Source organism: Corythoichthys intestinalis, chromosome 2 (genome assembly GCF_030265065.1).
Source record: "Corythoichthys intestinalis isolate RoL2023-P3 chromosome 2, ASM3026506v1, whole genome shotgun sequence".
NCBI classification, from domain to species: Eukaryota; Metazoa; Chordata; class Actinopteri; order Syngnathiformes; family Syngnathidae; genus Corythoichthys; species Corythoichthys intestinalis.
In genome coordinates this window covers 23070636-23084540 of record NC_080396.1, presented here as the reverse complement: position 1 = coordinate 23084540, position 13905 = coordinate 23070636, and the positions used below count along the sequence as shown (strand labels likewise).

General features: G+C 37.1%; 1 protein-coding gene across 2 annotated transcripts; it reads left to right on the top strand.

Annotated features, from left to right (window-relative positions):
* The first annotated feature begins 759 nt into the window (after positions 1–759).
* LOC130910393 (vesicle transport protein SFT2B-like) lies at positions 760–13779 on the top strand. 2 transcript variants are annotated; one of them, XM_057827652.1, is made up of 9 exons: positions 760–837; positions 925–1011; positions 3056–3145; positions 3317–3402; positions 6592–6673; positions 6890–6925; positions 10771–10829; positions 11088–11117; positions 11193–13779. In XM_057827652.1, exons 2-9 carry the CDS (start codon positions 940–942, stop codon positions 11227–11229), a joined length of 492 nt encoding a protein of 163 aa, XP_057683635.1. In that variant the 5' UTR covers positions 760–837; positions 925–939; the 3' UTR covers positions 11230–13779. The 2 variants fall into 2 exon arrangements, with proteins under 2 accessions (XP_057683635.1, XP_057683627.1); XM_057827644.1 differs by having other exon boundaries at positions 782–837; positions 899–1011.
* Positions 13780–13905: the final 126 nt, after the last annotated feature.

Below are 13905 nucleotides of genomic sequence, written 5' to 3'. Positions count from 1 at the left end.
CAGACATCAAGGAGTGGTCGAGATTTTCCTTTTCATATATTTACCCTTTACAAAAAAAATATATAATCAAGCGATAGTTATGAGGTAGCTATCCATGAGTTATTTACAGACACCATATTTTTCATTGTCACGAAATTTGTTTAAAAGTTTAAAATATGGGAGTGAATAATTTTTTTAAAGTTTTTCTTTTTTAAACCAGGTATTAGACATCAATTAATGATTCTAAGCTACAAATGACAGCCCTTTCGAATAAAAATATAATTACTTACCTTCTTTTTGTGGCTGGGTTGAAACAAAAGCGGTTGCGCGACATCTGTAAACGGGAGTTTCCAGGGTAAAACGGACAAATTAAAAATAGTTTGGGGGCTTATTGTGCCATGAATCTGCTATGGCAGTAAATAGACATATTGTTCTATCAAACACAACAGTTCTTTTGGCTTAAAATACAGCAGTTTATTTTAAAGAAGAGTGCAAGAGCAGAAACTGCTTTTTCAGCCTTGTCTGTGTTTTCCGCCATATACATTTGTATGTATATATATATATAATTTGTGGGGGGGTGGTATTTTTATTTTGTATTTTATTTTATTTTTTAAGTTGTTTTTTTAAATTGAAAATATATATTTTGATTAAAGCAACTTTTTTTTTCTTCATTGAAGCAACTTTTATTTATTTATTTATTTATTTATTCTTTGAACGAATAATAAAGACACAACCTCAATATAAAACGACCTGATGGCCTGTTTACGTTAGGAAAATATTGTCGAAGAAAAAATAGTGACACTGGCGGTCATTTACGGTATTGCAAGCGGAAGCTGACCACCTGTCTGGGACATCGAGGTACGTACGTCTGACTTTTGTCGCTCAACTTGACCACCTGACTTTACCAACTTCTGCAAAGTTCCTTGGCGTTGTTTTGGTCGGTAGAGAGAGGTCAACTACATGGACAAACTGAAGAAGGTGCTGAGCGGCGAGGATGAGGAAAACAACACGGACGGAACAGGAATATTGGAGGTGATGTCAGCGCAGTTCTTGTGTGGCATGTTAGCTTTTAAAGGCTAATTGCTAGGACAGTTAAACTCGAGAAGAAATAATGACATTTACATGTAAAGAACGTGAAGCTGGGAAGATGTATATTTTCCGTTCTGTTTCTCCCTTCAGTAATACGTTTTAAATAATGTTTTTGTCCTTTCAAGAACTCGCTTATCATGTCCTATTTATTGTACTAGGAAAAAAAACACACGAAAAAAAAAACAACGCACATTTTACGAGACAAAACATCTTTGGATACAGTACACAACTAAATTTATTCATGTACTTTTACACCTGAATTATTATTAAAATAGGCATGTGCTGGCACAATATTTTGACTGTATGAAAACCTTAAGCCAAAATATCACGCTTTCACGGTATTGCAATTACAGCTCTAAAATGGGTTACTTTGAGATATCTGGGTTTAAAAAAAACGTTTTTCCATTGAACAGGATTTTTATCTTTCAAAAAAGATTAGCAAAGTGGAAAATAACTATAATGTTAAAATAAATAAATAAAATATTCTAAATAAAATTACAATAAATGCAGTCCTTTAGGTGAGCCTAAACCCACAGCTCAACATTATCACCATCAGAACAAAAATAATTGAAGCATTTTCCATAAAAAGCACGTGTGTAAAACTTCATGTATCATGTTTACATTATACACAAACACTCTCTTTCTCAACAAAGACAGCTGTCAGAGAGAAAAAAAACACGTTTTACCACCACTAGACACACTAAACACGCTGGAGTTAACTCTCGTAGCTGGTCGGATACGTTCATAACAGTGTTTACTAGAGGTGAGAATCTTTGGGCCCCTAACGATTCGATTACGATTACGATTCAGAGGCTACGATTCGATTATAAATTGATTATTGATGCACCCCCCCCACCCTTCAGCTGTTAGCTGCTTTTCATGTTTAGTACATTAGTTACAAAATTGTACAAAAACCTCTCAGGTTTAAATAAATGACTATTTCAGTATCAAGTTAACAGTTCAAAACAGTAAATAAAGTACTTAAGTCCCCATTCTGTATCAGCAGCTTTAAACTACATTCAATTAATTTAATGTTGTGAATCAACCGTTAAAGTTAAAATTGCTCCCATTATTCCATAATTTCCCTTCTGTCTACTTTCGACATTTGAAAGTTTTAAAGATAGATTCAAGTCAAGATTTTGCCAATTTACGAGTATTTTAGATAAAAAGTTAATCAGGTTCACTCGGAAGGTTGTCTACAACAGCCTTCCAGGGAAGTCTACTGCTTTAAGATGGCGGCTGTTTACCAACACCGGCAAGACTGTCATTTTGCATCTAGCTTTCTATACATGTGTTGCTAACGCCGCAGAGTCTGTCATTTCGCATGTAGTTCTTTATACATGTGATATCTACCGTCGCATTATGTAGACGTAGTTTGTAAGCAAGCAGCATAAAACAATCATCTTGAAAACTCAACGTGGAATTCCTGTTGGTTGAAAATGGACATTTTTAGGGTGAGAGATGACTGTATCTACGTGACTAACTGGCTCAAATTAATTGGTAAGACAGATGAGTATGATAGAGCCCGAGGCAGAAGTCTCTGACAAGCCAAAAACAATAGATTGTGCAGGCAGGAATAGCTATAGACAATGGTTCACAGGCAAAATGTGACTCAGTGTAATAGAGAAGAATTAGCGGATTATTTTATCAACCGGAATACTCAAGTGAAAAGCATGTTTCACTCATACTACTGTGACAACTCAGGACTACAGACTTTAAAAATTCACACACACAAGAACCCCTGAGGGTGACAATTTAGTCGTCAAACATTCAATTAACCTAACGTGTTTTTCTGCCTGTGAGGGGAAAATGATGTTTTTCAAAAAGATTGACCGAATGAACCGTCATTGCCTTTTTGTAATTTACCTGTACCTCTTTCGACTTATTTTGCTATGCTAGGCCACGGATGAGTTTCCGTCACGATTTATTGGACGTGGGCATGGGTGGTTAGTCGACGAATGATGATGATGTTGTCGTCTTTCCCCAGAGAGCCAATCAGGCATCGACACTGGCCTGGGGGACAAGGATGAAGGGCTTCCTGCTGTGCTTCCTTTTGGGGTTGATATGCTCCATTTTGGTGAGTGGGTTTTATTCTGACATCATGCAAGCAGCTTTAGGACAAAGGTGTTCAAAATTTTTTATCCCATGAGCGGCATACAGAAAAATCGGGTGCCACGGCCGCTGAAAAGCTTGTTCTAGAGTTTTCCCTTCCACTGCTGTTTCCATGGTAGCAACCTGTTTGTTTCAGGGCTCTTGTATGCTGTGGTTGCCTGGTTTTGGTCTCCCTGTGTTCGCTGTGCTGTACAGTTTGGGAAACATCTCTGCTTTGGCCAGGTACGCACAATGTAGTTACATCGCCTCTTGTCTCTTAAGCTTTTCAGGAACAGTGGTCACTACAGTGTACAGATATTCAAAAGTTGACACTTAAGACCTTTGTTGGGCAAGAGACTTGGTCATTTAGAATATATACGTATATATATTCACAATTATTACAATTTTTAAAAAATTGTTAATCATTCTATTTTTCATTTTTTATGATTTTTAAAAATATTTTTTAATAATTATAAATATTTTTTAATAATTATAAATTAACATATTAATTGATACAATGTTAATAATGAAACCCTTCATGCACGGATTATCATTTGTAAAAAATGTCTTTAACACATTCATATATGGAGGGGGGGGGTCACAAACCTTTCATGGTCCAATTGCCACCCACGGAACAAAATTTTTTCAAATTTTTTTTTTTTTTTGAATCAATTATTTATCATCTAAAATATTGGGGAAAATGCAACAGTAACAAAATACTATCAAGCGATAGTTATGAGGTAGATACCCGTGACCTATTTACAGACACTATTTTTTTCATTGTGACGTATTTGTTTAAAAGTTTAAAATATGCTAGTGAATAATTTTATAAAGTCTTTTTTTTTTTATTTTTAACATTTGACATTAATTAATGATTCTAAGCTAAAATGACAGACATTTCGAATAATAAATATTCTTTTTATGGCCTGGTTGAAACAAAAGCGGTTGCGCGACGTCTGTAAACGGGGTTCTCCAGGGTAAAATGGGCAAATTAAAAATAGTTCAGGGGCTTAATGCGCCATGAAACTGCTATCGCAGAACATAGACATACTGTTCTATCAAACACAACAGTTCGTTTGGCTTAAAATACAGCAGTTTATTATAAAGAGGGGTGCAAGATCAGAAACTGCTTTTTCAGCCATGTCTGTGTTTTCCGCAATATACATACAGTGGTACCTGTACATACGAAGTTAATTTATTCCAAGACCTTGTTTGTAAGTTGAAATGGTCATATGTCAAGCAGGATTTTCCTATAAGAATACATTATAATTCCATTAATTCGTTCCACAGCCCAAAAACCTTAATCTAAATCCTTAATAAATGCTGCTGGTACTATTGCAAATGCCAATTAAACATAGCAAAACAAATACATTATAAATAAAAATCGGAATCACACAGTGCAACATCTGAACTCCTGTGCAAAATCAGTAATAACAATCACTGTATTTTAGTCACAACAACTATCAATAAAAATATTCAAGTAAATATTCAAGAAAACGACAAAGACAATATTGTAGTGCAGCAGCATCTTTATCGCAATATCAATCCAGGGAATGGATTGAAATTTGAATGTAACGTAGCTCCCTCTACAGTAGAGCCTAGATCTTGAGCCCGAACCCAACCCAACCCGACCAGACTCGACTGAATTTCGGGCCGGGTCGGGCCCAAAATGTCAATCATTTACGTTCGGGTCGGGTCGGGCCGGACCGGACTGCTCTCTCGCTAACTTTTTTTTTTTTCGGGATAAATATATATTTGTATATTAAAACGATGTATGGATGTTAAACTAAGGAATACTTGTTATAAAATAAATAAATTGGATAAAACAGAGAGAAGGTGCTTTGGTAATCACAAACATGAGCCAGTGCATTGTTTGCGCACATGAACGCCGTGGCCCCGCCCTCCTTTTAATTTTCCCCACCCGCTCTTGGCGCTCTCCGCGAGTCTGCAACGCTGCATCCTGGTATTTCCTTTTTGAATTCGATATAGAGCTGCAAGAGGTGAAAAGCAAACTAAAGACGGTGGGATTGAAAAGGCAAGAATCCACGAGTGGTGTGTGGAAAGAATTTAAATTGATAGTGGAAGATGTTACAGAAAACTGTCGGCCTTGCCGAATGCAACAAATGTGGCGCATTGCTCTCGTACGAGAGCAGAAAGACTGGCACATTGACGCTGAGCAGGCATTTTAAAAACTGTACTGGCCTAGATGATATTAGTCAAACATCATTATTATCATTTGTTTCAAGGGCTGCACCTCTTCATGCTAAGCAGGACATCGTGGAGTTCGTGGTGTTCCTTAAAACGTCGGGCTCGAGCCTATAAATAAAACGTAAAATTTCGGGCTCTCGGCCTTTAACACACGGGGGCCGGGTCGGGTCGGGCTGGATTTTTTAGGCCCGAACTAAGCTCTAATCAAGAGAGCAGAGAGATAGGACATAGCATAACAATGGCTGAAGCGGAGAAAGTGGGAGCGAGAAAGATTATTGATGCACCTAACACATTGAAAGCAGACATCTGGAGACATTTTGGCTTCTACGAGGTTGGTGGGAAACTTGACCAGAGTTATGCGGTGTGTAAAAAAATGAAGCATGAGAATAATAATACAAATGGGGAAACCAAATCCGTTGCATCACCGGAATTGTGCAGGGAAGATTTTTGAACGTACTTATATATTTTAAAATGCGCTGAATCGATTCGGCTTGTTGCCCGCATTGAATCGAATCGTCCATGCCCCGCATCGGGATGCATCACCGCATCGATTATTGTTGACACCCTTAATTGTTGAGCCAGTTCACGGATGCGCACCCCGCGCTCATATTTTTCTATAATTTGCATCATCATTTCAATGGTAAGCGTCACCTTTTCACCACCTGTACCAACCTTTTTGAAACCTGTGTTGATTTCTCTCACAAGAAAATCCCCCGTGCGTTCGTCTGGTGTGCTGTCTTGTTGTTGTATTTCGAGCGTGTCGTCGGACGTAGAAACATGGCGAGTCAAATTTTACGTCGAAAAGATCGTGTGTTGAAGCGATCGTATGTCAAGGTACTACTGCATATATAAATAAATACAAGTTAAATTCATTCAAGAAACAATTGAAACTTCATCAAAAAATAAAACAAATTGCAATAAAATGGGGGAAAAAAGAATAAATACATTCGTTCAAATACAGTATGTTTGGCCCGTGTGTATTTTGTTCCGGGAATTTTAGAATTTTTTTGTTTGTTTTGTTTGAAAATCTCTTGTGACCTCAAATAACTTAACTCTTTGGCTGCCATATGCAGTAACAGACATCCAATCCTTTTCAACTGGGAAGGGCTGGAAGTGATCCCTTTACCGTCAATAGGTGTTTTCAATAACATATACTGTACTGTGTGACCTGAGATGTTTACTGTTTACATTTGTATGACCTGTCTGTCTGTCCTGTGGTTTCAGCACAATGTTCTTAATGGGTCCGGTCAGGCAGTTAAAGACTATGTGTGCAAAAGAACGAGCACTGGCTACCACCTTAATGTTGGTGAGATGAAAAATTTATTTCATGTATTATGACATCATTAAAAAGTTGGCTGGGATAGGCTCCAGCACCTCCGCGACCCTCGTGAGGAAAAGCGGCATGGAAAATGAATGAATGAATTAAAAAAAAAAAAAAAAACTACTGTAGCTGTTAAAAATGGGGCAAGATAGTGACCAAATGTGATTAAGCTTGGTGATAACATGTTTTTCCTTTCTGTAGGTGTGTCTTGGGCTGACGTTGAGTTCAGCTTTCTGGGTGAGGAGTTCATCTTTTATTTCTTACATTAGAGCAAGAGCGTAGGCATAATTTGTAGGTAGTCTTTTTTGCGTAGATACACTTAGATATTAGTTGAATTACTATCAGTAAAAATGTGACTTTTGCTGGGTTTAACCCTTTATATGGCGTTCATCAGCAGCCATTGACAAGGGCAGACGTCCAATCCATTTTAACTGGGAGAGGCAGGGAGCGAACGATCACTACCAACCTCTCCCAGTCAAACTGGATTGGACGTGTAATCCCGTCAATCGTGCTGAAAGATGAGCATTCACATCCAATCCTCCCAGTTTAAATGAATTGAACGTCTATTATTGTCAATGGCAAGCAATGGGGCCCGTAACCAGAGATTTTATTCATGTCATTTTTATCAAATTAGTTTTTATTAATATTTTATTAATTTGTAATTCATCAACAATATATGAAAATAATATTTTTTAAAAGTTTAAAAGCATTTTTGTATTCGTGTTGGGAATGTGATTGCGTGTGTGTGGGGGTGTGTGCGCAGGGTGTGTGTGTGTGGGGGGGGTCAAGTCATCAGCCAATCAAACGTGCGTTTGAGGGAAAAAAAATGGGCTGGCACATTCAGCAAGTAAAAAGGGGTCAACGTAAGTCTGAACATTATGAAAATACTGTAATACTGTAAGACTTAATAATGGTAAGGTCAATTCTATCCTTACAACATATGGGAAGACAATCTAAATGAGCTATATAACTGAAGTCATTAAAATAAGGTTGCTTAAAAGTTGGCCGGGACAATTTGAGCATCCTGAAAAGTTGATAGTGTTATGTCCAGGGGTGAAAGTGGCTAGAATTTCTTGCCGGAACTCCCCAACGTGAAGGTCGCCACGGAGACAGAAATTTTATGTATTTATTTTTAATTCAAAATTGTATTTTTTCAATGATTTGCAAAATAGAAGTTAACAAAAACAGCAATAACCCCAACCTCCATCTCCTAATTTTTATTTTCCCTCATTTCCTCACATAATAAATGCCAAATCTCATTTTTAACTACTTGAGAGCATAGGATATATATTAAAATTGAAGTTGATGTAAACATTTACTTTTTTTTCCAATAAAGATATAAGTAACATACATTCAGGAAAAATAAGTACAAATGACTTAAATCACGCAGAGTGAAATGGAATATATTTTTGCGCAAACATTGACTTTTTTTTTTTAAATCATAAGGAAATGAATAAGTAGCCTAAAATAAACGAACAAATATAAGTCCAAAGTGCACATTGACAGCTAAGATGTTCTGAACCTCCCCATCAGAGCAAATAAAACTAAATATGCTAAATAAGCCTCCTCAACTCTTTCATTGCTCTTAAAGATTTGATCCATTGTATGTTGCATTGCCCTTTTTTTGTCGCATCAATTCAACAAGCTTTTTTTTTTTTTTTTTTTTTTTTTTTTTTTTTTTTTGCCGTTCCAGAAAACATGCACATTTGAACTAATCCGAGCTAAGCATCTGTGCTGATCACAGTAGCCAATATGTATGTCAATATGTATGTCCAGGCGTTTTGCTTTGCTGCGTGTATTCTCACATTGACGTGATTAATCATCGTCAGACTCAGATAACTGCAGCAGCTAGGGGAAACCTCCATGCCGTCCGTGGAATAAAATAAAAAATATTGGTGGAAATAGATTACGCTACACAAGCACTTTATTATGCTTGTTGTTAACACTTGTGTATGTAAATCTGATGTTGGTAGAGTGTTTTCTTCTTGGAGCTGAAATGCATGTGTGGCAGCTTAGCATTTTTTTTTTACATAGCGTTTTGACAGTTGCTGTCATATTTTCGGAATCCAAGCACCATGTACAGCATTCCGGCCCTGAATCTTATACTGGAACTGCGTTCTGGCCCTGAATCTTATGCCGGAACTGCGTTCCTGACCTTTCTGGCCCACTTTCACCCCTGGTTATGTCCCTACCGTCCCTATGCAAGCCTACGCCCTTGCATTAGAGCACTACTTAATGTTGGGTTTATGTTACATGTGCCTGTATAATGACAAAATTCTGTGTTTTTGTAACGCTTAATACGTTACTTAGCACATTTCTTATTCTAGAGGAATTTACTTGTATTCTGCACGTCCGCAATAAGCGTTGTGATTGGATTTGATCAGACTAGAAAACAAATACCAAAATACCATTGGCGGAGATTAGCTTTTGTGGAAGGGGATAAATAAAGGCTCTTAAGTTTAAAGAATTGGAATTTTCGGTCAATTATTGAATAGTTGGAGTTTTAAAGTGTCAATTATAAATACTATTTCAGTCTGTCACTGATTTAATTAAGAGCCATATACTGTACTAGTAAGTTTAAAAAAAAAAAAAAAATTGATTGGATTGGCTCATCTATAGTCTCCATATCTGTGGAAATAATTTGTTCTGGCCAGATATTTGTCTCAAAAGAATGCCGATTATGATTAAACATAGACTTCATAATATATTGACATGATGCGGGGCACAGGGCCAATCCGTAGGGGGCCTATTTAAAAAAAAAAAAAATTCAAATATTTTCAAAACCAAAGCTGCTACCGACCTAAGGCCAAAACAGGCACCTACCTTAGCCATATATGAGTGTCCATGAGCAGCGGCATCAAAAAATTCAAAGTCGTTCCCTTATATAAAAAATAATTAATTGGGATTTTATAAGTATAACAAAACTTAAAATGGCTATAAAATGCTCAGATTTTACACTAGATGAACAAAAATCACCAAATGCAGAGATAATCACCTATATTTTCAGGATCAATAGCAATATTTAACAAGTTTTTGCCCAAAATAGCAACTTTTTTATTTATTTATTTATTTATTTACTGCAAGTTTCAAAGCCCTGTGTGTCCTTGTGGTCGGCGTAGGGGTTGGTGTAGGACCATGGTGTTTCAATGTCCGCAATAGCAAAACTGAGCTTTTTCCACTGAAAATTCTTGTGAATAAATGCTTAAATCCCTAAATTCTTTATAGATACGGACGTAAAACATTCTCGATTCCTACGTTAAAAGCAAAAAAACCGTGCTGGTAGCATTTATTTTGCGTAAATATTGCGAACTATGAGGCTAGTCATTTACGAAAATTAGCCTCCTCCATGTGTAAAGAAAGCTTTTTCCGTTAAAAATTCTTGTGAATAAATGCTTAAATCACTGAATTCTTTATAGATATGGACGTAAAACAGTCTTGATTCTTGGTTAAAAGCAAAGACACCATGCAGGTAGTATTTGTTTTACATAAATATTGTGAACTATGAGGCTAGTCAGTTACGAAAATTAGCCCCCTCTGTAGCAAAACAGAGCTTTTTCTGTTGAAAATTCTTGTGAATAAATGCTTAAATCCCAGATTTTTTTTTTTTTATAGATATGAGCATAAAACAGTCTCAATTCTTGGTTTAAAGCAAAAAAACGGGCAGTTGGCAGTTATTTTACGCAAATATTGCAAGGTATAAGGCCAATGCTCTGGCTGTCAATTTCTCCCATTGTTTTTTTCCACAACGTTTCAAAATGCATGCATGGTACGAAAAATATAATAATTACCTTGAATCCTCGAAAAAATCACTCCAGAGACAATTCTTCCTGTTTGTATTGGGTACAGCTTTGGTACTTTTAAAAAAATCCGGATTAAATCCTTGCTGCATGTGCTGACTCTGACCTACTCTACTAAATGAAACGAGTTTGGTGCAGCCCCCTACGGGAAAACGTTACGCAGTGAATGCCAAATGTGTCCAGTCAAGTAATTTTTAAGTCTATGGATTAGAAAAAAAAATAACTTGACATACTTCAGACATCTCTAAAGGTTGCGTAAATTCACTGATCTCTGTCTCCCTCTAGTGGCGCAACAATGGACTTGCCCTGCTATTCTGTTTCTTACAGTTTATGGCGTTCATTTGGTAAGCATTAACCAGTTTAGTATAATTAGTGATAATTACTTAATCATGAAATCCATTTCAATGAACATAAGGAGGCTTTTTCTGTTCATCATTAAACATTGTAACTCACTGCTGGCTTTTTCAATCATGTTAAACTGGTTATGACAAAAAAAGGCTAAAGCTATTTGCTCACATTGCCATTGCAAATATGTACTAAAACGCACAAATGAAAAGAAACAGCTTGTTGTAATTACATTCAAATTATGCTTTCTTCTTCAGGTATGGCCTGTCTTACATCCCATTCGCCAGGTAATATGCACACGCTTGCTTATTAACGCCGTGAATGATTCCAAACATTAAAGTAGAATTTTCTGTGTATCTCAGGGATGGACTCATCAAATGTTGTTCTGCCTGTTTCTAAAATGTCCGCTTGACCAATCAAGATGCGTCAATTCTTCAGGCCAAGTGTCAGATGTGGTTTCACTGGAAACCAACTGTATTGGCCTGCATATGTTACTTGTCCACTTGTTTTCAGCAGGTCATTTTTTTTATCAGCCCGCTTTTTTTCCTTCTGCAAATTTCTATTATTTATTACACAAACAAGTGCTTCCACATTTCTCAGCGGGCTTTTGCATTTTTAATCATGTGTATGAATATTCAGTCAATAATACAAAGTATGTACTGTCATAGGGTACAATTATGAAATCAAAGTGCTTTTACTACATACAGTGGGGCAAATAAGTATTTAGTCAACCACCAATAGTGCAAGTTCTCCTACTTGAAAAGATTAGAGAGCCCTTTAATTTTCAACATGGGTAAACCTCAACCATGAGAGACAGAATGTGGAAAAAAAACATAAAATCACATTATTTGATTTTTAAAGAATTTATTTCCAAAATTATAGTGGAAAATAAACAAGCAAGATTTCTGGCTGTCAAAGAGGTCTAACTTCTTCTAACGAGGTCTAACGAGGCTCCACTCGTTACCTGTATTAATAGCACCTGTTTTAACTCATTATCGGTATAAAAGATACCTGTCCACAATCTCACTCAGTCACACTCCAAACTCCACTATGGTCAAGACCAAAGAGCTGTCAAAGGACACCAGAGACAAAATTATAGACCTGCACCAGGCTGGGAAGACTGAATCTGCAATAGGTAAAACGCTTGGTGTAAAGAAATCAACTGAGGGAGAAATTATTAGAAAATGGAAGACATACAAGACCACTGATAGTCTCCCTCAATCTGGGGCTCCATGCAAGATCTCACCCCTTGGCGTCAAAATGATAACAAGAATGGTGAGCAAAAATCCCAGAACCACTGGGGGGGACCGAGTGAATGACCTACAAAGAGCTAGGACAACAGTAACAAAGGCTACTATCAGTAACTCGATGCACCGCCAGGGACTCAAATCCTGCACTGCCAGACGTGTCCCCCTGCTGAAGAAAGTACACGTCCAGGCCCGTCTGCGGTTCGCTAGAGAGCATTTGGATGATCTAGAAGAGGACTGGAAGAATGTGTTATGGTCAGATTAAACCAAAATAGAACTTTTGGTAGAAACACAGGTTCTCGTTTGGAGGAAAAAGAATACTGAGTTGCAATATACCCACTGTGAAGCATGGGGGTGAAAACATCATGCTTTGGGGCTGTTTTTCTGCAAAGAGACCAGGACGACTGATCTGTGTAAAGGAAAGAATGAATGGGGCCATTTATCGAGAGATTTTGAATGAAAATCTCCTTCCATCAGCAAGGGCATTGAAGATGAGACGCGGCTTGGTCTTTCAGCATAACAATGATCGCAAACACACAGCCAGGGCAACAAAGGAGTGGCTTCGTAAGAAGCATTTTAAGGTCCTGGAATGGCCTAGCCAGTCTCCAGATCTGAACCCCACAGAAAATCTGTGGAGGGAGTTGAAAGTCTGTGTTGCCCAACGACAGCCCCAAAACATCACTACTCTATAGGAGATTTGCATGGAGGAATGGGCCAAAATACCAGCAACAGTGTGTGAAAAGCTTGTGAACAGTTACAGAAAACGTTTGGCCTTCGTTATTGCCAACAAGGGGTACATAACTAAGTATTGAGAGATGAACTTTTGGTATTGACCAAATACTTATTTTCCGCCATGATTTGCAAATAAATTCATTAAAAATCACACAATGTGATTTTCTGTTTTTTTTTTTTTTTTTCACATTCTGTCTCATAGTTGTGGTTTACCCATGTCGACAATTATAGGCCTCTATAATATTTTCAAGTGGGAGAACTTGCACAATTAGTGGTTGACTAAATACTTATTTGCCCCACTGTATGTTGTGATTGAGCATAAAACTATAGTTAGCTTTATGTGCGCTACTCAATTTTTAATGAAGTCATTCAGTTTCTACATGTCCAGATATTTCAGAGCCAATTTTCATTTTTGTGAATACTAATATCTGTCTGAGACAATTTCAAGACTGGCTCAAGAATGTTATTTATCTATGAATTTGTGACACTTTCAGGACCACCGAAAATAAACTGCAGCATTTCTTTAATGCTGATCTTTATTAAAATACTGAAGCTGATCAGTTTGTCCAGTCAAATGTTGTGTGTGACCTGCCGATGTTTACCCCCCGTCTTTGTTCACGCTGTCTTTACGCACGACGACAAGCTAAAGCCAGTAAATCTCCCTCCTGATTAAATCCCACACACACACACGCATACACGTATCAGGTGTCGTGGGTTTACAGATGTCTGACCTCTTGTCAATTTCATGCTTCCGCTAACATATGTGTGCCTTCAATGTTCTCAGTTGACATTTAAATGTTGGTTTGTCACTGACGATTGTCTTTAGAACAGAAAAAAAGCAAAACATTTTCTCGACATTTTTTTTTGTGTTTATGCTGTTGGCCCCTCCAATTAAGTGGCACTGGCTGAACCTTGAAAGAAGGTGTTATTTCTCCAAGCCGTCTTTTTTGGAATAAGAATTTTCTTCAACTAGCTGTACGGATTTCTTACTTTCAAAAGTTAAGTGATTTTTTTTTTTTTTTTTTTAATGCATATTTTTAAGTAACAATGTAATTTCATTGTTGGTGTGTGTATGTGTGTTTACAGCTTTCCTGTT

Coding starts and splice junctions, on each gene's coding strand:
- LOC130910393 (XM_057827652.1), top strand. CDS start 940: ATGGACAAACTGAAGAAGGTGCTGAGCGGCGAGGATGAGGAAAACAAC. Junction 6,674..6,889: donor TGGCTACCACCTTAATGTTG/GTGAGATGAAAA, acceptor TCCTTTCTGTAG/GTGTGTCTTGGGCTGACGTT. Junction 6,926..10,770: donor CGTTGAGTTCAGCTTTCTGG/GTGAGGAGTTCA, acceptor GTCTCCCTCTAG/TGGCGCAACAATGGACTTGC.